The 26,003-nt window shown below is 41.8% G+C and overlaps 1 protein-coding gene across 1 annotated transcript in view; it reads right to left on the reverse strand.

Annotated features, from left to right (window-relative positions):
• Positions 1-645: 645 nt before the first annotated feature.
• add3b (adducin 3 (gamma) b) overlaps positions 646-26,003 on the reverse strand; it is a 39,826-nt gene continuing 14,468 nt past the window's right edge. Inside the window, 10 exon segments of the mRNA XM_034184890.1 lie at positions 646-1,907; positions 4,213-4,320; positions 5,037-5,160; positions 6,580-6,669; positions 10,591-10,707; positions 10,883-11,143; positions 13,776-13,949; positions 16,575-16,673; positions 19,099-19,242; positions 19,537-19,686. Of these exon segments, the coding sequence (XP_034040781.1) occupies positions 1,666-1,907; positions 4,213-4,320; positions 5,037-5,160; positions 6,580-6,669; positions 10,591-10,707; positions 10,883-11,143; positions 13,776-13,949; positions 16,575-16,673; positions 19,099-19,242; positions 19,537-19,686 (1,509 nt within the window). The 3' untranslated portion in view covers positions 646-1,665.

Raw genomic sequence — 26,003 nt, forward strand, 5'->3', positions numbered from 1 at the left:
TTCATCTCAAAGACATTTATTTGGAAATGTTCATGTTTTCATCCAGACTTGTCAAAAAAAAACAAACAAAAAAAACACTGGCTGTAAAAGTGATGATTCACTTGTTATAATAAAGGGTGTCAGTATTTACACAACCCATTTTTTTTGGCTTTGATGTTTTTATTTAACTTATATTATGTTGTACAGCTTTGTTTTCAATTTGATTTTAAATGTGATAACTGTAGAAATTTTAAAATAAAAAAATTAAATCAGTCTTCTCTAAGTGCATTTAATCATTAGTAATTGATCTCTGCTCCCCTCCACAGCATGTCTTTTTCTTGGTTCTCTCCCTCAGCCCCAACCAGTCCCAGCAGACGACTGCCCCTCCCTGAGCCTGGTTCTGCTGGAGGTTCTTCTTCCTGTAAAAGGGAGTTTTTCCTTCCCACTGTCGCCAAGTGCTTGCTCACAGGGGGTCGTTTTGACCGTTGGGGTTTTTACGTAATTATTGTATGGCCTTGCCTTACAATATAAAGCGCCTTGGGGCAACTGTTTGTTGTGATTTGGCGCTATATAAATAAAATTGATGATGAAATTGATGATGAAGTGCCGTGAAGAAATCAGACTGTGTAGAATCAATTTATAAACACAACGAGATGAACTTATTCATTAAAACAGAAGTTTAATAAAGATGATAAAACACTTTATGACAAAAGAAGTGTAAAAATTCTGATATTAGATTGTCACATTTCATTTTATACGATTTGAATGTGGTTAAACGGTTCAAGAAAAACATCACAAAACGATGTACAAAGGAAAAGCATTCTCTCCCTTTGGGTGGAAGCAACTCATTCACATTACTGCCTGGGATGTCCTCAAAAATATTTTATCAGTCTTTAACAGTGGTTATGAAGAAATGCTTTCCAACAACATACTGCTGTAAACGCACAATCAGCATCCATCAAGTTTAACATTCTGTGTTTCAAAGCTCAGTACTTTCAAGTTGCACCCAAACATATATTTCTGAAAATGTCAAACCTTCTTATCGACAGCCATCAATAGTACTAAAACCTTTTACTTTGCAAACGTCACTCTGTCATAACGAGTAGCAACTCCAAAAACAAAAAAAGCTCAAAATACCCAACACAAATTGTTAAATGTATTATTAACCAGAATATTTAGTATGTCAGTATGTAAATACTTTAAAAGTACTTATTTAACTAACAAATATGAAAATAACTAACAGTTTTAAATCATAAAATTGTTTAACAATTTTAATCGCTTCCAGAATACATTCAAAATGAACTTGTGCAAAAAGAAAAAAAAAAAAATAGGGAAGAATTGAATGAAATCCCGAATTTTAAAACCTTTTATGTTGTGATAGCCATTTTAAAAAATCCCATTAAAAATATGGGCAATAACACCGACTGACATACAGAATCACGTTCATGTCTCATCTGTTTTTACCGAGCCCTCGGGAGTTCACGAAACATTCTCATATAAAGAAGGAAAACATCCATGTTTTATGGAGCTTTGTGAAAATAATGGCTGTGAATTGGAAAGAGGTGCAGGATGGGTAATAATCCTGAGAAACCGACTACATGAGGGTCATTTCCCCCCTACCTTATTTCTCTTCCCTTCGCAGTGCTGGAAATTAAGAAGGCAATTCAGACGTTTTCCTTCCGGCTCTCAGGCTTCCGTTTTGTCTTTCTCCTTTTCCTTCTTCTTGCTCTTTTTCAGGAATGAAGGTGTGTGGAATTTCTTTTTCTTTTTCTTAGTTTGGCTCTCGGGGGTCTGAGCCTCCCCCTCCCCCTCCTTCGTCGTTATGGAGATTTCCACCGTTTCAGAGGCGCTCGTGCTCAGCTTGGACACCTCGATGCTCAGCTCCTCCTCCAGCTCTGTCAGGTGGTCTTTCCCATTGGGCATGGACTCTGTCAACAGATGACACCAAACCAGTGAAAATGGACACCATCACAATTAAAACTTAAAGATTCATGTATATCATTTTGGTCAACAGGTGGCACTGTAATAACACAACAACTACAGAAACCTGCTCCACCTTAGTTTCAACCATAAATATGAAAATACTGCTTCCAGTTTCCTCGTGTCCGTCTGCAGACATTATGCAGACCTGCTCTTTGATCCATTTGAACTATTATCCATAGTACCCATTTTAACCCCTGTAAAATCACCCCTCTTTCTATCCCAGTAACCACTGAGGCCATCGAGCACGTTTTGAGCTAACATTACTCAGTGAGCCAGTTTTACTTGTTCCTTGAAAGTGATCTGTTGTGACCTTCATCCCTGATGAAATGAGCCCCTCACTGTATCTCAGTAACAACTGAGACCAGGCATCAGATTTTGGTTTTAAATGACTCAGTCACTCACTTCAATCCAGTTCAGCTTTTCCCGAGAACTACTTTTGCTTCCTGAAAGTAACTGGAAAGTCCTGTTTTGACTTTCAACCCCGATGACAGAACAACTCTCAATATTAGACTGTGAGTAGAAAGTAAATTCTTCACCCAGTTTCTCAGTGACCCCAAATTTGTATTTGCACCATCTGAACATGTTCTCTAAAAATGACTGCAAGCATCTGTTCTTATCTTTACCCACAATACTTTTGCAGAGTGACATTTTTTGAAAAAGAATTTGAAGTTATCAACTCAGGCCTGCTTTATTTATTTTTTAAATTACTTTTTATGATGCTGACAGGGATTATTTGCTTGTATTGTTCATATTGTAATTGAGTATAAAAATTAAATTGTATATACATATTATTTAATCATTGGAAAACTTGTTTTCATTGTTCTTTAACCCTCTGGGGCTGACACCGTCGTATATGACAGCTAAGGCCAAGCTTTACTAAATTATAAATAACTTTTGAATGATATGAGATAGGAACTTACTTTTTTTTGCTGAAAAGTTAACTCCGCAGACTTTCAAGCCAGCCATCAACCATCTTTGTACTCCTCATAGAAGCTGTGTGATGGCATGCGCAATGTGAGTATCCAATCGGAATTGGTTCACCGTCACATGGTTTTCCAAAATCCAATTGTAGGGCAGATTTACCTCACGTGAAAAGCCAAAGATCGTTTTCAGGAGTGATATGTTACTAGTTGGCCCGTTTGATTAGCCCCGTGGACTCAGTGTGCCCTGCGCCATTACGCACAGTGATCAGTGAAAGCAGGAGCGCGCGGAGAGCCTCTGATGACAATCTCACGTGCTCAAACAAAGAGTGAGTAACTATCAGGATTGCTCCACTAGTTTGCATGTGAATGTTACTGGATAACTCTGTTGCCTTCTCTGCGTAAAGCACTGTTTACCATATCAATGGACAACAAAATGCATAGACCATTTTGTATATATTGTTCAAAATGTGCATTTGTGTTTATTGTTTGAACCTTTTTGTTGTACAGCCTTTCACACAAGACCTCAAATTACCTTTAAAATGGTCAAAACAGTTGTTTATTATAGTTTGCTGTGTGTTTTGAATAAATGTGTGTGGAAAATTATTTTTTACTTTATTTTTCCTTGCCTATTTTTGATTGTAAACCTTTATTACACTTATAAAACACAACAAAAACATATATATTCTGAAAGCACAGGTTGTCCTGAAAAAAAAGAGACATAAAACTTGATTGTGGGATGCAGGGAGAGCTGTTAACAGCAATAAAAAACCATTTATGCCAGGCGAGTGAGCTGTCCAAAAAATGCCCTCGGGCCCCAGAGGGTTCTTTTTAAAAATGCTAAAGTTGTATTTCTTTTTACATTTTAGTTTTCATGATCCGATCTGTGACTTAACACCATCATCAGATTGGAACTGTGAGTTTGGTGAACTTTGACACTGGTATTAGTTACTGTCTTCTTACTATGTTGGCTACCATTCATTTTATTATGTTAGTTTTCAGAACAAATGACGACGCCACAGCAAATAAACCCATGCCATCATATTTGTGTAAAATCCCATGATTTTGGTCAGACTTGCCAGACATAGTTCTTTGACATCCGAGGTTTTACGTCAACTTGTACGGAGGATCAAACTAAAAGAATGTCAAGAATCCTTGCTGAATAGACATTTTATGCATCATCTATGGTGACACAATGCAGAAATAATTGTTTAATGTGTTGGCAGTAATATGACAACAACATTCACACAATAAAAACGGTCCAAACATCTACTTTGGGTTGTGACATAGCAGGGTGTGTACCTTTTTGTGAAAAATAATTTGCTGTTACCTTCTTTAGCTGGTGTCATTATGGGAGAAAGCGAGAGGGAAATTGTGGAGCCGTCAAATGTGGTCATCTCATCTGCATCTGTGGTATCATCGCCATCGTCGTCATCATCTGCAGAAATCACAAATCTGTCATCAGCGACAGTATGTCCCAGTGAACGAAGATTTTACTGCTGATAACTTTACTGCTTCACCATCTGCACCAGACAAACCACAAACTGAAGCCATTTAACACGATGGTACAACACGTGAATGTGATGGTGTAACGTGAGTGTAATTATACTTTCTTAGGGCCTGGGCTCTAAGATTGGCATATTATTGTAGCAATGGTAAAAACAAAACTATGGAGTATAAATGTTCCCCTCCTGCACACACAGCTCTGCCACGTCTAAAATCGTAGCTGAGACACGCGCTGCCTGACAAGACCAATGACTTCCAGATCGTCTCTCACCGCTGCCGTTAGCTGTCCTCACAAATCACAGAGTGAAAACCACAGGCTGACAATTTTTTTCGACTAATTGCATTTTTGCAGGAGTGTTATTTCACTCAACACAGTTCCAACTTCTAAAGGTGAGAACCACACACACGTCAACTGGACTGTGTGTAATAAAGGGAAAGAAGTCCGCTCAGACTTCATGCGATGTAACGGAGTCTGAATCATATTAGAATCACTTCAGATTTTTGTGCCATAAGCTCTTATTATCTTGAACTTTAATTTCAGTTGTAATTCTGCAGATTTGCTAAATTCAGACTTTCTACCTCGCTGTGAGACTTTTTAACAACGTCTCCTGACACAGACAGGGTTTGATTGCTGTCGACATGACTGCACTTCTTGGCCTCGCTGCTTTCTCTCCACCATGTTCTTGTATTCCTCCAACTCCTTCTCTGTTAGCTGACTGAAAGGATTCGGGGGAAGAGAGCGAGTTACCTCTTCGTCTTCAATGATGAAAGCCTGAATAAAACAAGAGTATAAAACAAGTCAGAATCACCAAAAGTGTAACGAAGAGAAAACTCAGATTATACAAAATGCTCAGAGAGGAAAATTTAAATAATATAGACTGTACATATAGTACTGGACAAACCCTCCATGATATCACTCACACAGGGCATCCGGAAAGTATTCACAGCACTTCATTTTTTCCACATTTTGTTATGTTACGGCCTTATTCCACTAAGTCCCTTCAGCTGCTCCCTTGTTTTCACTCGGGTTGCCACAGCAGATGTGAGGTGGACCTGAATGTTGAATTGGCACAGGTTTTACACCAGATTCCCTTCCTGACACAACTCCACATTACATGGAAAAATGAGGCAGGGGTGGGGTTTGAACCGGGAACCTTCCGCACTGAGCAGTTCCTGCTGCTAAAAAACACCTCCACAGCATGATGCTGCCACCACCATGCTTCACTGTAAGGATGGTGCCTGGTTTCCTCCAAACATGACGCCTGACATTCACACCAAAGAGTTCAATCTTTGTCTCATCAGACCAGAGAATTTTGTTTCTCATGGTCTGAGAGTCCTTCAGGTGTCTTTTGGCAAACTCCAGGTGGCCTGCCATGTGCCTTTTACTAAGAAGTGGCTTCCATCTTTCCATTTTTCTTGTTCTAGGTGGGTTTCATCTGAGACCATCAAAGCTTACCATATAGTTACTGGTGGCAGGCCACTTTGCCTCTTGTACATCTTTTGAGCTACTGGCTTTTGAAACCTATGGACGCTATATGTAACATTTACTACATTGCAACATTAACTGTAACATTTCTGTCTCTGGATGTTTGACACCTCTCTGTTGTGCTGTAGTTTTATTTGTTATTTTGTTATTCTTAGTACGGTCAAACCAGATGGTCACCCCACTGAGTCTGGTCTGCTTGAGGTTTCTTCCTACAATCAAAAATATCTGAGGGAGATTTTCCTTCCCACTGTTGCCAATGTGCTTGCTCAGTGAGTGGGTAAGGTGGTTAGTCTTTACACATGTGTAGCACCTTGGGACAACTCATGTTGTGATTAGGCACTGTATATAAAAAAAGAAAGAAGTAAAATAAACTGAAATTGAATTCAACTGATGAGTCGGTGGGTTACATCTAGGGTGAGGCTATTAAACACTAGGTCAGAAATACTGCGTCAGTAACCAGTGGAACTAACACCACTAAGGTATCAATAACCTCTAATTCATGCTAACATACAAATGAATTAATACTTAGATTTCACACAACAGAAATACTGGAGCAGATGGTTTGTTGGTATAATTAACCACATAGCAAGCCATATTATCTCAGAAACTGTCAAGTCCACAGCAGCTAGCAGCCACTGCTGAGGAGGCCCTGTACGTGACGTATACCAGGAGTGACTCAAAGTGGCTAAAGGTCCGTATACTCACTGGACCCGGTATGGTGTCCACAACGATGCCTGCAAGCAACTGAGACTTTGGCCCTGGAGTCATCTGATCTCCTCTGTGTTGTTCTCTTATCTAAATAAAAACAGTTAAATAAATTCTTGCTAAACCAGGTTTCAGTTATCTGTGTAATAACTGCATAACACATTATTCACAGTTCGAGAAAACTTCTGCAAATTAAATACATATTTCTGCATGAAATGATTGCATCAGGTTTAAGAATAATTTGGTTGGAAATTCAATTACAATGTCAACGATTATACCAGTCTTCTTCAACCAGTAAAAGGAGAATTTCTGTATAGAAAGCTACATTAAAGAAAAATATCTGGAAATTTAATGCTTGAACTGGTTATGCCTTTTCACTTACACAAAAGCCCAAATCATTAAGAGAGCAGAAAAGAAAAACAGGAGCCAAAACTGTAGCAAAGACAAAATCCAACCTGAGTTTGACTGAAATAAATACAACAACACAGCTGGATTTGAATTCCTGCCCTACAGGTTTATAATGCCATAGGAAGTAAAGTGTGGGAGGGAGTATGTGCTGGTGTCACCCTTCACCACACCCATGACACCACAGAACCACACTGAGTCCTGGATGGCATTCTCCTGCAAAGATACTGCCATCGCCAAACAACTCTGTCCAGCGACCTCATGACTCCATAAGCTCTTACTAGGTGTCTCTCAGTCTCAAAGACTGAGGACTCAGAGACATGAACACCACTGCTGAGACAAGGGAATGTCTCTACAGTTTTAAAACTTTCACCACACACAGATACACTTCTGAAGGCTGAGTCCAAGAAGTCATTAAAAGCCTGGATCTTAGTCTTAATCCAAGACCATCTCAAACCCAGATACTGCTTCCTTACTCAGCTTCTCAAGTGGTGCAATCAGGGTGTCCATTAATTCAACAAGGACCACAACCTCATCCATAAAGACAAGGTCAGTAAACCTTTTCCTGCCAACAAAAACACCCAAGTCAGTGGTTTGCACAACCCTACCCAGCACCCAGTCCACACAAGCACTGAACAGTGTAGGAACCAGAGTACACCCCTGATGAATACCAGTTTTGACTGTGAAGACGTCAGAATCACAGTATCTGTGTATAGCCTGGCTATGATGTCCAGCAACTTAGGGTTGTCATGAACTTTCAGGATGTTCCAGAGAGCAGCCCTATCAACTGAATCAAATGCTTTGTGGAAATCAGCACAGGGTGCAGAGCAGCACTGCCGTTATTTATGCTGGTGATTGTCCAATTCTGCACATCCTCCAGCCAGGTGGGATGCAAATTCCTAATACACAGTCTGATGTTGAAGTCTGGTTAGATTTAATCTTGAGCAGACAGTAGTCTCCAAGACTTTGACTAAATCCTCAAGGAAGCTACAACAAGTCTGTTGTTGAAATTCACAAGTAGGGCACTTCTGTAGACCTTACAATTCTGCAGAATTCTACTGCGTTTTCTCACAAGGACATGGTCAATTACCTTAGCTACGCCACCAATATTTGAATACCACAGCGGCCATTTAAACCAGGATCTGGAAACTCACCCCCCCCCCCAGCTTTTTTTGCAAAGGTGAGGAGCATTGAGCCATTTTCACCACGGTTTTCAGATCCATGCAGGCCAGTACAGTCCTTCTCGCCAGTCCCGTCGGTTCCATGGAAATCACACGTGACCAATAAAGTGTCACCTCTGTGGCAGTCGTCAATCACAAGTGAAGCTTTGAATAAAAGTTTTCCCTCACCAAAACATCACTCACCGTAGTTGGAGCATAGACTGGAGACAACAGCTATACAGTCACTGACAGGGGTAACACCCGGCACCACTGGAGTGAGCTGGTCTACAAAACCAACTGCCACTCCCTCCGTACGCTGACTATCGTTATTGTTCTCCTGTGGCTTCTTCTTCTTCTCCAGAGATGAGGCTGACAATGGTTTTTCCCCATCACCTTCACCTTCCATTTTCAGTTATCAAATTTGCAAGAAATTTTTAAAAGGTGGCTGAAGTGCCAATCCTGTCACCAACTCCCAAAAAGGATTACCTGCAGGCTGGAGGACCACCTACATTTTGCAGATGCCAAGATCATATCCAAGGTACACACACATAAAATATACAACCCCTGGCAAAATTATGGAATCACCGGCCTCGGAGGATGTTCATTCAGTTGTTTAATTTTGTAGAAAAAAAGCAGATCACAGACATGACACAAAACTAAAGTCATTTCAAATGGCAACTTTCTGGCTTTAAGAAACACTATAAGAAATCAAGAAAAAAAATTGTGGCAGTCAGTAACGGTTACTTTTTTAGACCAAGCAGAGGGAAAAAAATATGGACGCACTCAATTCTGAGGAATAAATTATGGAATCACCCTGTAAATTTTAATCCCCAAAACTTAACACCTGCATCAAATCAGATCTGCTCATTAGTCTGCATCTAAAAAGGAGTGATCACACCTTGGAGAGCTGTTGCACCAAGTGGACTGACATGAATCATGGCTCCAACACGAGAGATGTCAATTGAAACAAAGGAGAGGATTATCAAACTCTTAAAAGAGGGTAAATCATCATGCAATGTTGCAAAAGATGTTGGTTGTTCACAGTCAGCTGTGTCTAAACTCTGGACCAAATACAAACAACATGGGAAGGTTGTTAAAGGCAAACATACTGGTAGACCAAGGAAGACATCAAAGCATCAAGACAGAAAACTTAAAGCAATATGTCTCAAAAATTGAAAATGCACAACAAAACAAATGAGGAACGAATGGGAGGAAACTGGAGTCAACGTCTGTGACCGAACTGTAAGAAACCGCCTAAAGGAAATGGGATTTACATACAGAAAAGCTAAACGAAAGAGATCATTAACACCTAAACAGGAAAAAACAAGGTTACAATGGGCTAAGGAAAAGCAATCGTGGACTGTGGATGACTGGATAAAAGTCATATTCAGAGATGAATCTCAAATCTGCATTGGGCAAGGTGATGATGCTGGAACTTTTGTTTGGTGCCGTTCCAATGAGATTTATAAAGATGACTGCCTGAAGAGAACATGTAAATTTCCACAGTCATTGATGATATGGGGCTGCATGTCAGGTAAAGGCACTGGGGAGATGGCTGTCATTACATCATCAATAAATGCACAAGTTTACATTGATATTTTGGACACTTTTCTTATCCCATCAATTGAAAGGATGTTTGGGGATGATGAAATTATTTTTCAAGATGATAATGCATCTTGCCATAGAGCAAAAACTGTGAAAACATTCCTTGCAAAAAGACACATAGGGTCAATGTCATGGCCTGCAAATAGTCCGGATCTTAATCCAAATGAAAATCTTTGGTGGAAGTTGAAGAAAATGGTCCATGACAAGGCTCCAACCTGCAAAGCTGATCTGGCAACAGCAATCAGAGAAAGTTGGAGCCAGATTGATGAAGAGTACTGTTTGTCACTCATTAAGTCCATGCCTCAGAGACTGCAAGCTGTTAAAAAAGCCAGAGGTGGTGCAACAAAATACTAGTGATGTGTTGGAGCGTTCTTTTGTTTTTCATGATTCCATAATTTTTTCCTCAGAATTGAGTGATTCCATATTTTTTTCCCTCTGCTTGGTCTAAAAAAGTAACCGTTACTGACTGCCACAATTTTTTTTTTCCTGATTTCTTATAGTGTTTCTTAAAGCCAGAAAGTTGCCATTTGAAATGACTTTAGTTTTGTGTCATGTCTGTGATCTGCTTTTTTTCTACAAAATTAAACAACTGAATGAACATCCTCCGAGGCCGGTGATTCCATAATTTTTGCCAGGGGCTGTAATACCACACAGCAACAATGAAAATAAATAAATAAAGCACACACCCCAAAACAAACAAAAACATAAAAGCGTACAACCATGATGACCTTCGATGACCTTGTTTTTCATCCTGCTGGGTGTCATGCCATCTTCGTCACCAGTGTAAGTGTTAATGAGGAGGGGGGAAGTGCTTTGAAAGTGTAATGATATCTAGACTGACCCGGTTCCGCTTAGCCAAAACGTCTGTGGGATTAGTGTTGAGTGGGACAAACTGGTTCGGGTCCTCAATCTTTATCGGGGTGCCACTGTTGTTGCCTGGCTGAGAAGATTTCATCCACTGAAAAGAAAGGGGATTAAAAGCAGTGAAATACCTTAAACTTGCCAGAAGAGGGCACACTTACACAAAGGAATGGCAGCAACCAGGGTTATGGGTTCTTCAGGCCAAAACAATGAGGAGCAGATGATTAAACTACCCGTTTCAGGTTCACAGAAAAAAAAACAAAACACTGTACCATAGTCTTAGTCCTGGGGCTGACGTCTCCGGTGGGAGAATGTTCAGGAATGTGGACCTTCAAGTAGCTGTTGGGTGAAGTGAGCCACCGGGTACGTTCTCTCTGCTGCTTCTGCATCGTAACCTTGAAGGGGCTATGAAGACAAGAATCATCGTCCTCTGTTGGCACAGCGGACACGGTGGCAGGAATCTCCACGTCGTTCTTGGAGCGAGGTTTCTCACGCACAATGGGGTACCTGTATGGGTATCCTGTTCTGTATCCCTGAAAGGCCACACAGAGAGCTGGGGTTAGTCCAGCGTACTAACTAAATAGGTATTCCTCTGATAGATAGGGTAGGATTCCATCACCGTCTCCATAAACACAAAGAAAAAACAAAAAACAAAAAAATCAACTGTAAAAGCAATTAAAGAGATGCACGGGCCACCCAGAATACGCTCCCACAGGCTTCACAAATATTTAAAAAACACTGTGTACACAAGCCACACTTATGCAGAAGTCCATGTGGAAAGATAAAAGTTTGGTTTGTGAGTGCGTGCCATGAACAATATATTGAACAAACGAAGCGATAATGACAGTACCTTCCGATCCAAATGTAGATTTTTGTGTTTTCATAGCCAGTATTGCAAGTTACACCAAGATAAATGATGCAATAAAAACAACAGCTTCTGAGACATCAGGAGAGAGTTATTTTAGTTTTACATATGGGTTTGGGGAATTATTATTATGCTTATTTTATTTTTTGCATCGCCATATAATGAGAACAAAATGATTCAAAGTTGGCAAATACTGATGCATACAAAAAAGCAACCTTATTTTGTGAGTTTTTCCATGTTATTTTGCAAGCAACATAAAAATTCAGTCTATTTTTGTAATTTTTTTTTATATTTTCTACATTTTAAAAATGCACAGAAAAATCAGCAAAATAAATAGAAAAAAAAATCAGTATAAATGACTGATTTTTAAAAACAGTGTATTTAATATACTACTACATACTTGTCTGGGTTTGCTGTAGGGAATAATCTTATCACATGTAGGGTAAAGAGTAGGAAGGGCATGTATAGGATGAATGGAGTTAGTCAGTCAGTCAGTGAGTGGGTCCATAAAATTTCCATCTGTGACTCCATAAAAATTACTGCATATTCAGCTCTGAATATTTTGGTTTCTCTTACATACAGGTGAGGACCAGCGAACCTTCTATTTCAAGCCATGTTGGCATCTTTTAACATGATAATTTGCAGTCAATCTTTTAGTTTAAATCAGAATGTTGGCACAGTGGGACACACCTGGGCTTGTGAAGTAGGCTTTTTGTTTACATGCTACTTATGGAGCCTTGTGGCTAATCGCAAAGTTCCAATGGCCACTAAGGCCACTGGTTCTTGTAGATACATTTCCTCTTCACAAATAATGCTGACTTCTTGATAGAAGTCTTTGTTTGGTTTACAGCTACAGTGTGCAGAATTTAGGACTGTTTATGCACATACTGTAAATACAACACAATATTCATAATCATCTGTTTATTATTCTGTTTATTATCTGTAATAATGAAGTGATGTGTTTTCAATTCAATTTATTTCATTTATATAGCCCCAAATCACAAAAAAGTTGCCTCAAGGTGCTTTACACAAGTAAGGTCTAACCTTACCAACCCCAAGAGCAAGCACACAGGTGATAGCGGTAAGGAAAAACTCCCTCTGATGATATTTAGGAAGAAACCTCAAGCAGATCAGACTCAGAGGGGCAACCTTCTGCTTGGGCCATTTACATAAGTGTAAAATGAGCTGTTCATATCTATATGTTAGCAGGACCCCTTATGGAGGCTGCCACGTTGCACACCATGTTGATACAGTAGCCCAAAAAGAATGCTTACCCTGCTTTTCACATTTTTCAGCGCAATCGGATAACCAAAGAAAAATTCATGAAAATCATTGGTTGCTAGTGCAGGCTAAGGATTTTGAGAACCCTCATTTGTGTGAATTGGAGGATCATAAGTAATGCTCATGACAAAAGTAAAGGGAGCATGAATGCCTGAAGGAAAAGCATGAAGGGAAACAATATCCTGACCAGCACAGCAACACCTTAATGCAAACCTCACTATTAGATGGCACTAAATCCTCCACACTGTAGCTTTAAGGAAGTAACATACATCTCTGTCAAATTTCTGCTCCTATAAAAAGCACTTTGACTGCTTGTAATTTGTCTTTTACCTGTACTTATTATCTCTGAGTTTTAATCCAGCTGGATATGATGCTGTTTTTTTTTATTTATTCTGGATTCAGGATTCCACACTGATTAATCTCCTTTAACCACCATTTCCACCTTCATTCATGGAAGGATTTACAAGCAGTTGTAGTGAATGTGCTGGCACCTGCACCCAATTCAACAGCCTTTGAGAACATTCCAAATATGATTCCAAAATTGACGACACGCTAAGTGATTATGTGGTCTGTGTGCTTTTAACATGCTTTACCATCTGGAAGCTATATAACCGAGGCGGGGCTGAGCGTGCCATGAGCACAGATAGCCAGCGCTTCCTGCAAGCTGCTCTGATTTCAGCTTGCAGCACGTTCAAACAGATACGGTCTGACATCTTGTGTTCAGAGAACACACCAGGACTCGGGCTATAAAAGCGAGGGTTAAATTGACTGAACTGCAGCACAGCACAGAAATCTCCAGAGTGCGACAGTGCACGCCATGTTCAGGACAGGCACGGTGGTCAAACATGAATTTTAAAAACTATTTGCTATTGCAGTGATAAAATGTTTTCAAAGTTAAAAAACAACAACAAAAGCCAACTTTCATTGTGAACTCTGTAATCAGACACTCCCCGAGGAAGTGCCTGTGTCAGGAAGCTCAAAGCATCATGGGTAAGGGGCGATGGTCAGGGTTCACTCACCAGGTTATCAAGCATTCTCATGAAGGATTCAAACTGCGCCTCGCCCACTTTCCATTTGACGTCGCTGTCCATCACCACCCCGTTACTGGCTACTCCCTGCGTCAGGGGTTTAAACGTCTCTCTGTCCAGCACGACAAGGTTGTCCACACCACCGGAGCATCTCAAAGCGCTCACCTTAACAAAAAAACAACTCTTCAAATTTTTTTCACTTTTGGGAACAATAACCAAACAAACACATCTGTGCAGAGTTACGATGCCTGATGTCAGCTTGGGATGGAGCACATCAGGAGAAATGCTCAAATGGCTCCAACAGAAAAATGGGACAATTTCACCATCTCCACCCAATCCTTTGAGATTACAGAGACCTCAGTAATGCATGAATTTTATTGGTTTTGGCCATTACCATGGTAACACGTTCATTTTTGAGTAAGTGTTTGATTATAGTCTATATAAACTTTTACCTTGCAGTTAATTTAGCATTTTGACATTCTTCAACCCAGGTTCTATTTGTTGACATCATGGGGGGGGGGGGGGGGGGGGTCATCTTTTCATTTGGGGCAAAAACGTAATTAATTGGCGCATGACTGATTTGGGATGCAAACGTCATCACAGGCTAACCGGCTTATTAATGTAATGGCACAGGGAAAGCTAAAAATACTTGCAGTAAACCACTTTTTGTTGTCAATGAACAGACAAATATGTCATTAAAAGGTGTCCGGTAGTACAGACAGTATCCCCGTGGAGGTAAAAGTACCGATGTTTTTCCACTAAATGTAACTTTGTAAAATTAAACCATACACTGATCATCTAACTTTCTTATATACACCTCTATGGCAAAACAAAAACTGACATACACACGCACACACACACACAGCAAAGTGGATGATAGTGGACAACATGGCATATATTTTCCCGTGTTTATGTTGTGCTTTTTTCTGTGTGTGGAACTCACTTTGTAACAGTGTTTGAATGGTGCGAGTTGAACAACAGGCAAAAACTCTGTGTAGCACATGTGCACACCACAGCCTGTGCTGTTATTAAACATAAGGGCTTTTAAAGTCCAAAAATAAGCAAGATGGACAAGTAAATGTGTGACAGACACATATTGGATGTTGTGTGATACAGGGCAAAGGAAATCATCAAATGGACAAGGAATGTGGTCCCAGAGCATTGGAAACACTAATAAAAACACAAGTTCATGAGGTTATTTTAAAACCAGCTCTTTATGTTGTAGTATGCTTTTATGATTTATTTTATTTTGTTTGCTGCTTGAATTGCTGGAAAAGTCCTGTATAAATAGTTAATATTATTTTTATTCCTACTGATTCATTATTATCAGGTTGTCCTAAAAGTTCCCTGAAAAGCCTTCAGTTAATTCAAAATGCTGCAGCTAGAGTACTGACAGGGACTAGAAGGAGAGAGCATATCTCACCCATATTGGCCTCTCTTCACTGGCTTCCTGTTAATTCTAGAATAGAATTTAAAATTCTTCTTCTTACTTATAAGGTTTTGAATAATCAGGTCCATCTTATCTTAGGGACCTCATAGTACCATATCACCCCAATAGAGCGCTTCGCTCTCAGACTGCAGGCTTACTTGTAGTTCCTAGGGTTTGTAAGAGTAGAATGGGAGGCAGAGCCTTCAGCTTTCAGGCTCCTCTCCTGTGGAACCAGCTCCCAATTCAGATCAGGGAGACAGACACCCTCTCTGCTTTTAAGATTAGGCTTAAAACTTTCCTTTTTGCTAAAGCTTATAGTTAGGGCTGGATCAGGTGACCCTGAACCATCCCTTGGTTATGCTGCTATAGACTTAGACTGCTGGGGGGTTCCCATGATGCACTGAGTGTTTCTTTCTCTTTTTGCTCTGTATGCACCACTCTGCATTTAATCATTAGTGATTGATCTCTGCTCTCTTCCACAGCATGTCTTTTTTCTGGTTCTCTCCCTCAGCCCCAACCAATCCCAGCAGAAGACTGCCCCTCCCTGAGCCTGGTTCTGCTGGAGGTTTCTTCCTGTTAAAAGGGAGTTTTTCCTTCCCACTGTCGCCAAGTGCTTGCTCACAGGGGGTCGTTTTGACCGTTGGGGTTTTTCCGTAATTATTGTATGGCCTTGCCTTACAATATAAAGCGCCTTGGGGCAGCTGTTTGTTGTGATTTGGCGCTATATAAATAAAATTGATTTGATTTGATAATGTAGATGATGATTTCTTTTTTTATAAGTCATACCAGCTGCAGGACCTTCTAAACTAGCATAAATAAATAAAATAAACAAAACAGTTGCGAGTTATCCTCTGGAAAATACGTCAATTTCACATATTTTTCCAAAGCTGAATTAGTCAGGTCGATAAATGTATGTGTGTGCTTATGAAAAGTTACGATGCAGACAGAAACTGTCCATTTGTGAATGTGTGGGTCTTTCATGTAAAAGAAACAGTTACTGTACTGTAACTACACTGAGCTGTCAATTTAGGTCAAAAGCAAAGCAGAAGTAATGCAGGCCAGACACAGCGGGGTGATGCCTCACAACAGAAAGTGACTGGACTGCCTCAATAACATCGCAGGGATTCATCTGGTGCTGGCTGGCAACAGCGCTGTCCGTCACACGTTTGATTTAGCTTTGTTCATGCCCACAGATCGTAAAACATCAGCACGACTTTCAGTGTAGGCACTGAAATCCTACACTACAGCCAACGCCGCAAACTTGGAAAACGTGTCAAAAAGTATATCAAGACCACGCTCAAAAATTTTTAAATGCTTGCTGAATGGTGTAATTAGAATTAGCAGGAACATTAAAATCATACCTGGATTTCACAAGCTTGTTGTAAGTGACACATGTAGTGAAAAGCCTCTTCTACGGTTTCTCCCAGAGCGAGCAGCCCGTGATTCCTCAGAACCATCACCTGGTGGAAAAAAAAAAAGAAATAAATAAAAAGAAAAGCTCAGGAAGGAATTTATCCTGTAATGATGTAACCCTACACAGGCCCAGATGTCATTGATGGGCAGCGCTAATCTCTGGTTTCTGTAGTGTGAAGAAGATGAGAGTCCACAACTCCACCTGGAGAGAATGTAGTCCATCACAGGTTACTACCCCAGCTGGGACCGGTACCCATTTACAGTTGGGTGAACTGGGACAATGCGGATGAAGTGTCTTGTTCAAGGAGACAGACAGCTAGTGTGACCAGAAATCCAACCCAAGCTGGCGTATTAGGTCCACATAATGATGTAATGACATATCAAAATGTATGAATAATCAGGGGCGTGGTGACTTTGAGTGACAAGTAGCGTGTGCCAGCAAGAAGATTCAGGGCGTCACTCACAGTTGCTGCTAGCTGCTGTCCAGATTAGATTAGATTAGAATACATTAGATAGAACTTTATTGATCGATTGGGAAGACTCCCTCAGGGAAATTGAGGTTCCAGCAGCAGTGTATAGGAGCACACCGGGTAAGAAGCACACAGAGCATCAAAAGTGAAAGTAAAAAAGAAAAACAGTTTGCAAATATAAATACACAATATAAATTCCACACATACTGATCATTATTATCACTTACTGAGGTGTTGCTGGGCCGGTAGCATAGATTTACATTTACACTACCTGTCATACCCGCCCACTGTGCATAAAGTGATGACGCCATAGCATGCGCAACCCAAGAATTGTCTGCAGAAGTGTGTGTTGGTCCCAATACGGATATTCTGGATGATTTTATCATGGATAGTCCGACAATGAACAGCAGCCAAAGCAGTCAGCTTGACGAGAACGCCCTGTCGAATTTGGAGAGCAGCGCGGTACCAGCCAACACGACAAAAGTTAAAATAAGCCAACTTTTTATGTATGCATTTGCTGGGTGTCATGCGTTTTGAAATGACATCAAATACTGTTAATGTGATTCCACGTGTTGTGTATCTCAGTAAGTGATAATAATACAATAACATGCAGTTGTCGTGCGGTATGCATTTGCTGAGTCCCTCCGTCGGGCCTCTGAAAATGCATACCACCCTCCAAAAGCATGTTACTGCATTCATACTGGTTTACAAACTACTACTGTTGCTCTCATTCCCAACCACCATCTAGTCCACAAAAATATGCCGCAAACCCCTGAACCAGTGTTAAGCTGTTAGCCAAAGCTTTGTTTGTTATGGTAACTATGAGATAGAGGGGTGGTGGTCAGGCTGGGACTCCACCCCCAAGCTCGGTTGCGCGGCATGAAAGCTGCTGCAGCCCACACTAGAGGTGGGCGATACCGGGAATTTTGGTACTGATCCAATACCAAGTAAATACAGGCCCAGTATCGCCGACATCGATACTGATACCGATACTTTTTCATATTTAAGCTTCATAGATCCAAAGAATCCAAAAAGACCTAGGATAGAATTTTGCCAAACATTGTCTGTGACAACAAAATACTTTATTATCACAATCAACATTTTTGTTTAAAAAAATATCACTCAACACAACTTAAAACAAAATCTCCTGAGATAGAGGGCTGACAAACCACAATACAACAAAATTAACACACCACAACATAATTGGCTGGCGCCACTGAGCCACGTAACGGCACAACAACAAAAGACCAGAGGGGGGAGGGTGCGCCGCTCCGTGTTGTGTGACACAGTGCAGCGCTGCTCTTACAGACAGACAGTAGACTTTGATGAATCTGCGTGCACAGCAGTCAGTGTGTGCGGAAGAGGAAAAAAAGCTTGAGTATCGATCTTTTTACACGAGGATCATTCAATATCAATACCAGCATTGGTATCGATATTATCGATATTAGGATCGATCTGCCCACCTCTAGCCCACACTCACATTGCCTCAACCTGAGGTAATTGGGTGTGATATGAATTGCCCTTTTAGGGATCAATAAAGTTGCTTGAATCTTGAAAAAATCTCGTGTTTGGGCTTCATTTGTCTCACCAAGGTCATGCCAGTCTTGCCCACACTCCACTTCTTTACCCATTTATGAGATGGCTGGCAGTTAGGCGGAGACAAGCACTGCCAAGACCGCAACATTTGAAACCGCCCCATTTTAGCTTCAAACCTGCTCTTCATAAAACATCTGGTGATGTCACAGAGGATTTGTCCTGCCAATGCAGTCTATGCAAAACATCTAACAAGAAGCTGTGATAATTCATTTGGATGACCTGTTATCATTCGGAGCAATTAATTTATGCTCAACTATGACGTTGTTGGCACTTTTCTTGAGAAGACGTATATTATTAATATAATCTTTTCATTTAAGCACAGCATAAAAATTATTTTTTCCTACCACATATTAAAATGCAGTTCTATTCCATGTGAAAGCAGCAGAATCATTTCCTTTGACAGTACCTTGGCAGTCCGGCCCAGAGCTTTCTGGAATTCCACCTTTGCCTCTTTATTATCCAGGCTACCATGGTAACCAACGCAGCTCACATCGCCCAGAAGCAAAGCCTCCTGGGAAATGGGCAGTATTCCACATTTCATCGAGGACACCTGTTAACATGGGATAAAAATGACTGTAGTCATCACGAGCAAACATCTATTTTGAGGACTGCTTTGCTACTGGGCACAAATAAAAAAAAAAATTTAATATGGCAACGGTTAACATTTTACAGCTGAACATCAAAGGAAATATACAGCAGCCATCACAAGGCATCTGAATTCAAAATAAGAAGGCACACAGGAGGCTGCTGCTGGTTTCCTCTGGTGTTGAATAAGAATTTAACTGCAGCTTTTGTGCTTTGATTAAGACAAAGCTCCTTTAATAGTGGCCTGGAGCATACTTACAGCCGCAGTAGCAGGAGTGTGTATGTGGATGATACATCTCACATCAGGGCGCATGGAATAAATCGCAGCATGGGGGCCAAACCCAAAATGGTCAATCCCCAGATCAGTAGAGCCCTGGTCCACCACATCACCAATCATGTTTAATTTCACCTAAGCATAGCACAGAAACAGAAGCATTAGGGCTTTTAAGTCCACATGTACACAGGTATTTCTGAAAATGGAGATTTTACATCTTAGTTTGAAAAAATATATATGTCCATGTGAAAAAAGGTCAAGAGCAATGGTGGGCACAGATAACCAAAAAATTAACTTCATAACCCAGAGAATATATTCACGAGAGTTTTAGGCACTAGAGTTTAATGCTGCTGTCCGTCGAGCCTGAACAGAGTGTCTGAAATGCATTTGTCCTGTCGTGAACATACTGAGATTAGACTATCCTACCCATAATGCACTGCTGGGCACAGCATGTGCTCACTAAAACCTTAAAATTAGCACATTACTTTAAAACTAAAACATATATCTGATATATTCACTTTATAAAACATCAGACATGACAGTAATTTTAAATAACTTGTCCAAAATGAGTTTGGTTAAAATTTGAACCATAAGTTAAAAATGTATGCCTCTGGATGACTTGGGTGATATTGCCAGCGTATCAGTATGATATTAAAGGAAATGATTTTTTTTTTTTTGTGAGACCAGTTCTCTTTTGTTTGCAGAGGATAGAGTGGCTTCTTGTGGAAGCAGCTCTCTTCTGTTTGCAGAAGGTAGAACTATGCATCTGTTAGGAAACTTTTAACAGGTAGGTGCTCAACTGATTTTAAATTTTAAAAGTGTTTGTCACTGTTCATCTTTGTTTACTATGTTATTGGTCTAAAAGTTATCAGACAAAAATGTATCGGAAGATAATTAGTCCAATAATGGTTTTTAAAGTTATCTAAAAAGATAATCCGATAATGAAAACATTTTCTTCGATAATTATCTGTTATCGGATTATCGCAACTGTACCCACCACTGGTCAAGAGCATGCCAAAGCAGCAGGTGGCGATATAACCCTAAATGTATAGCCATGATGGCCAATCAGAAGCCTCATTACTGGTTCTCTTAGCCTAACCATAATGGCGCATCAGGGCCCCTTCACACATAGTGCGAAGTTTGGACGAAGTGCACACTTAGTGCGCATGATGCAGAAATCGTGTGTAAACCATGTAATGTTGTCCCTGCTGTGTGAACCCATCGCACCCTCTCGTGGCAGGCGCCGGCCAAATTCCAGGTGACACGCACAAACACCTAACACCGCTCGCATGGCACTTAGAAAATGTGTGGCCAGTCGCACTCTTGGCATGACAACAGACTGCAGACAATCACTGTCGTACTGTTGTAAAATATGTCTAAGTTCCCCATGAGTGTGACTTTGCAAACACACACACTGACACGTGGGTGTGTGCTCTCCACTCACAGGAGGCATGGCTTTCGACAGAAGCAGCTGTGGTGATCTGTCATTCTGGACATTCCAGCTACACAACACCTACTGTGTTTGGACAGTTATGGACAAACAACTGTCCACTGTGAGGAGCGCGTGTCTGATTGCTATATTTGTGTGGACATAAATAAAAACATATATCACCGTGGTAGCGACAAGCTGCAGCAAGCAAGCCTGCGCACGGAGAGGACACTGACAGCCCCCCAGGTTGAAATGAACTGTCAGGGACTTGTTTTAAAATGCTACGTTTCCAGCCAAAACAAAGAACTAAAAGTATTTTCAGATGTCATTTTCCAAAATCAGGAGCTTTATGTGGATACAGTGCTCCTCAGACTGTGATGGTACATTGGACTGAAATGAACAGGTAAAGCCCTGTCTGCCTGAAACAGATCACAAAGTTCAGTGTCTGTTGTGCCCCCCCCGCCCAAAAAAGTAGAAAATATTGCCATTTATACTCACAAGCATACTTAAATATCCTGTTTTTGTCAGCATTCTAAAGAGAGCGAGAGAGAGAGAGTGCGAGCGCTGTGTCTGCTCTTTTTTTCCAAGACCTGCTGTTTCTTTGGATTACTGGATTCATGAGTTCGATTACCTGTTCTGAGCACACACACGTCCACCAGTTCGATCACCTGTTGTAAGCACACAGAGGCGCTGCGGGCTGCGTGGATCACGCAGCCACACGCGCGCTACACCTGTTCTCCTCCAGCTGACTCTGGATGCACGCACTCAGTTTCTGAATGTGTACAATAGCCAAGTGTTGCGCAGACTTGCATGCAGTAGCGCAGTGTTGCGCAGACCTGCTTAAAACGTACGTGCTTTCTGCGTCCAGTGCTCTACACAGTGCATCCTCCTCGTGTAGTCCTCAGCATACTGCTGTGTTGGGATAGTAGAGAAGCTTGAATCATCGACTGGACTGGGTTGCTTGACACTAGGACGTTTCGCTTCAAATCGCAGAAGCTTCCTCAGCTAAAATTCTTGCTCTGGTGGTCTGACTTCTGTCTTGACTCTTGTAGAGAAGAGTAATCAAGAAGTCACAAAAGCTGGAGTTTTAAACCTAACCAGACCCCTCCTACCGAGAGGCAGACTGCTATAGGCTGGTGACTAAACAATAGCTCTAATTAGCACCCATTGTGCTCTAGTTAACACCCTCCTAATGACAGGGCAGCTGTCCCTCTCCTGATGGCTCCCTTGACGACTCTGCTGATGACGTGAATGACTCATTACCATGAACAAAAGACTGAAACTGCTTTGACCTGAGTACCCCATTGTAAACAGGGGATAAAGCGTGTCTCAGACCCCCTCCCCGGTTAAGGCTAGGTTTCAAACGTTTTACAAAGAATGCCTCCTTGACCCCTCTCTCAAACCATTTCTTCTCTCTGGCTAATATTTTAACTTCCTTGTCCTCAAATGTGTGGTTAGTGTCTTTAAGGTGGAGATGAACTGCAGACTGAGGTCCACTGGCACCCTCTCTGCGGTGCTGGTATAGCCTTTTGTGTAAAGGTTGCTTAGTCTCACCTATGTAGTATATGTTACAGTTTTCCTGACATCTGATAGAATACACTACATTGCTCTGTTTGTAACTAGGGATCCTGTTCTTAGGGTGAACTAATTTCTGTCTCAAGGTGTTAACCGGTTTAAAGTAAACTGGGATTTTGTGCTGTCTGAAGATCCTCTGTAGTTTTTCCCCTATTCCTGCTAAATAAGGGAGAGACACTCCTCTTTTTCTTGTCTCTGTCTCCTGTCTATCTGGTCTCTTTGTTCTCTGGGACTTCTGCACTTTGTCCAGGGACCATCGTGGGTACCCACATACTGTGAGGGCTTTCCGGACAGGTTGTTGTTCTTTAGCCCTTCCCTCTGCAGTTGTGGGCACCTGTAGGGCTCTGTGTTGAAGCGTCCTGATCACCCCGAGCTTGTGTTCAAGGGGGTGGTTTGAGCCAAAAGAGCAGATATTGGTCAGTGTGAGTTGGTTTTCTGTAAACCCCTGTCTGGAGCTGCCTGTTCTCTCCAATCGTAACATCACAGTCCAAGAAGGCTACATACAATACAAGGCTACATACAATAGGCCTGAGTGGCACTCAGGCCTATTGTATGTAGCACAGATTCCATCATGTACAATGTGGCCAAGCACCTCAAGTGGATTTTGGCTCCTCTAGTGGGTAACTCAGAACACCATGTGGAGAACACACAAGATTTTGTGAACAAGATCAAGGACCTGCAGCTGGAGGCAGATGAAACAATTGTGTCTTTTGATGTGACTTTGTTGTTCACCTGCATCCCCACCGCTGAGGCTGTCTCAGCTGTGAGGCAGAGACTGCTGGAGGATGTGTCTCTACTTGAAAGGACCAAACTCACACCAGACCACATCTGCCAGCTCTTGGAGACCATTGTGGGTACCCACATACTGTGAGGGCTTTCCGGACAAGTTGTTGTTCTTTAGCCCTTCCCTCTGCAGTTGTGGGCACCTGTAGGGCTCTGTGTTGAAGCGTCCTGATCACCCAGAGCTTGTGTTCAAGGGGGTGGTTTGAGCCAAAGAGCAGATATTGGTCAGTGTGAGTTGGTTTTCTGTAAACCCCTGTCTGGAGCTGCCTGTTCTCTCCAATCGTAACATCACAGTCCAAGAAGGCTACATACAATACAAGGCTACATACAATAGGCCTGAGTGGCACTCAGGCCTATTGTATGTAGCACAGATTCCATCATGTACAATGTGGCCAAGCACCTCAAGTGGATTTTGGCTCCTCTAGTGGGTAACTCAGAACACCATGTGGAGAACACACAAGATTTTGTGAACAAGATCAAGGACCTGCAGCTGGAGGCAGATGAAACAATTGTGTCTTTTGATGTGACTTTGTTGTTCATCTGCATCCCCACTGCTGAGGCTGTCTCAGCTGTGAGGCAGAGACTGCTGGAGGATGTGTCTCTACTTGAAAGGACCAAACTCACACCAGACCACATCTGCCAGCTCTTGGAGATCTGTCTTAACACCACATATTTCCTGTTTAAGGGGAATTACTACAGGCAGATTCATGGCTGTGCAATGGGGTCTCCAGTATCCCCCATTGTGGCCAATCTGTACATGGAGCAAGTGGAGAAGACAGCCTTGACGTCTTTCACGGGCATCTCTCCCAGTCACTGGTTCAGATATGTTGATGACACATGGGTTAAAATCAAGCAACAGAAAGTTGAGGACTTTACAGAACACATCAACTCGGTGGACGCCAATATCAAGTTCACACGTGAGGATGCCAGAAACAACCATTTAGCCTTCTTGGACTGTGATGTTACGATTGGAGAGAACAGGCAGCTCCAGACAGGGGTTTACAGAAAACCAACTCACACTGACCAATATCTGCTCTTTGGCTCAAACCACCCCCTTGAACACAAGCTCGGGGTGATCAGGACGCTTCAACACAGAGCCCTACAGGTGCCCACAACTGCAGAGGGAAGGGCTAAAGAACAACAACTTGTCCGGAAAGCCCTCACAGTATGCGGGTACCCACGATGGTCCCTGGACAAAGTGCAGAAGTCCCAGAGAACAAAGAGACCAGATAGACAGGAGACGGAGACAAGAAGAAGAGGAGTGTCTCTCCCTTATTTAGCAGGAGTAGGGAAAAAACTACAGAGGATCTTCAGACAGCACAAAATTCCAGTTTACTTTAAACCGGTTAACACCTTGAGACAGAAATTAGTTTACCCTAAGGACAGGATCCCTAGTTACAAACAGAGCAATGTAGTGTATTCTATCAGATGTCAGGAAAACTGTAACGAAAACTACATAGGTGAGACTAAGCAACCTTTACACAAAAGGCTATACCAGCACCGCAGAGAGGGCGCCAGTGGACCTCAGTCTGCAGTTCATCTCCACCTTAAAGACACTAACCACACATTTGAGGACAAGGAAGTTAAAATATTAGCCAGAGAGAAGAAATGGTTTGAGAGAGGGGTCAAGGAGGCATTCTTTGTGAAACGTTTGAAACCTAGCCTTAACTGGGGAGGGGGTCTGAGACACGCTTTATCCCCTGTTTACAATGGGGTACTCAGGTCAAAGCAGTTTCAGTCTTTTGTTCATGGTAATGAGTCATTCACGTCATCAGCAGAGTCGATAAGGGAGCCATCAGGAGAGGGACAGCTGCCCTGTCATTAGGAGGGTGTTAACTAGAGCACAATAGGTGCTAATTAGAGCTATTGTTTAGTCACCAGCCTATAGCAGTCTGCCTCTCGGTAGGAGGGGTCTGGTTAGGTTTAAAACTCCAGCTTTTGTGACTTCTTGATTATTCTTCTCTGCAAGAGTCAAGACAGAAGTCAAACCACCAGAGCAAGAATTTTAGCTGAGGAAGCTTCTGCGATTTGAAGCGAAACGTCCTCGCGTCAAGCAACCCAGTCCAGTCGAAGATTCAAGCTTCTCTACTATGGAAACCACCTGGACAACTGAGAGCCTACACAGAAACGCTGTGTTGGGAGCAACAACTCTGCGTAGAGCTGTTTAAACTTGGCATAGAGCTGCATAACTCAGCGTAGACAGTACGCACTTCTATGTTGGCCCTGGTGTGATAGGGGCTTTAATATCACATTCGATTATATGCTCAACAGAAATCAAAGAAACGTGGACTGGGAGTCTTGACAGTCCAAATATGCGTACATCCATACTCTTTGTAAGGTTTGCCTCATCGCAGCATTTTACACACACACACACACACACACACACACACACACACACACACACACACACACACACACACACACACACACACACACACACCTTCAAATGCTTACTCCAATGGTCGCAGGGGTACTGGAGCCTGTCCCAGCAGTCATAGAGTATGAGGCGCGGTACACCCTGGACAGGATGCCAGTCTGTCGCAGGGCCACCTATGCACACCTATGGACAATTTAAAGTTTCCACTCCACCTAACCTGCATGTCTTTGGGAGAAAGCCGGAGCACCCAAAGGAAACCCACACAAACTCCACACAGAAAAGCCCCAG

The sequence above is a fragment of the Thalassophryne amazonica genome, chromosome 13 (assembly GCF_902500255.1).
Source record: "Thalassophryne amazonica chromosome 13, fThaAma1.1, whole genome shotgun sequence".
Classification (NCBI taxonomy): domain Eukaryota; kingdom Metazoa; phylum Chordata; class Actinopteri; order Batrachoidiformes; family Batrachoididae; genus Thalassophryne; species Thalassophryne amazonica.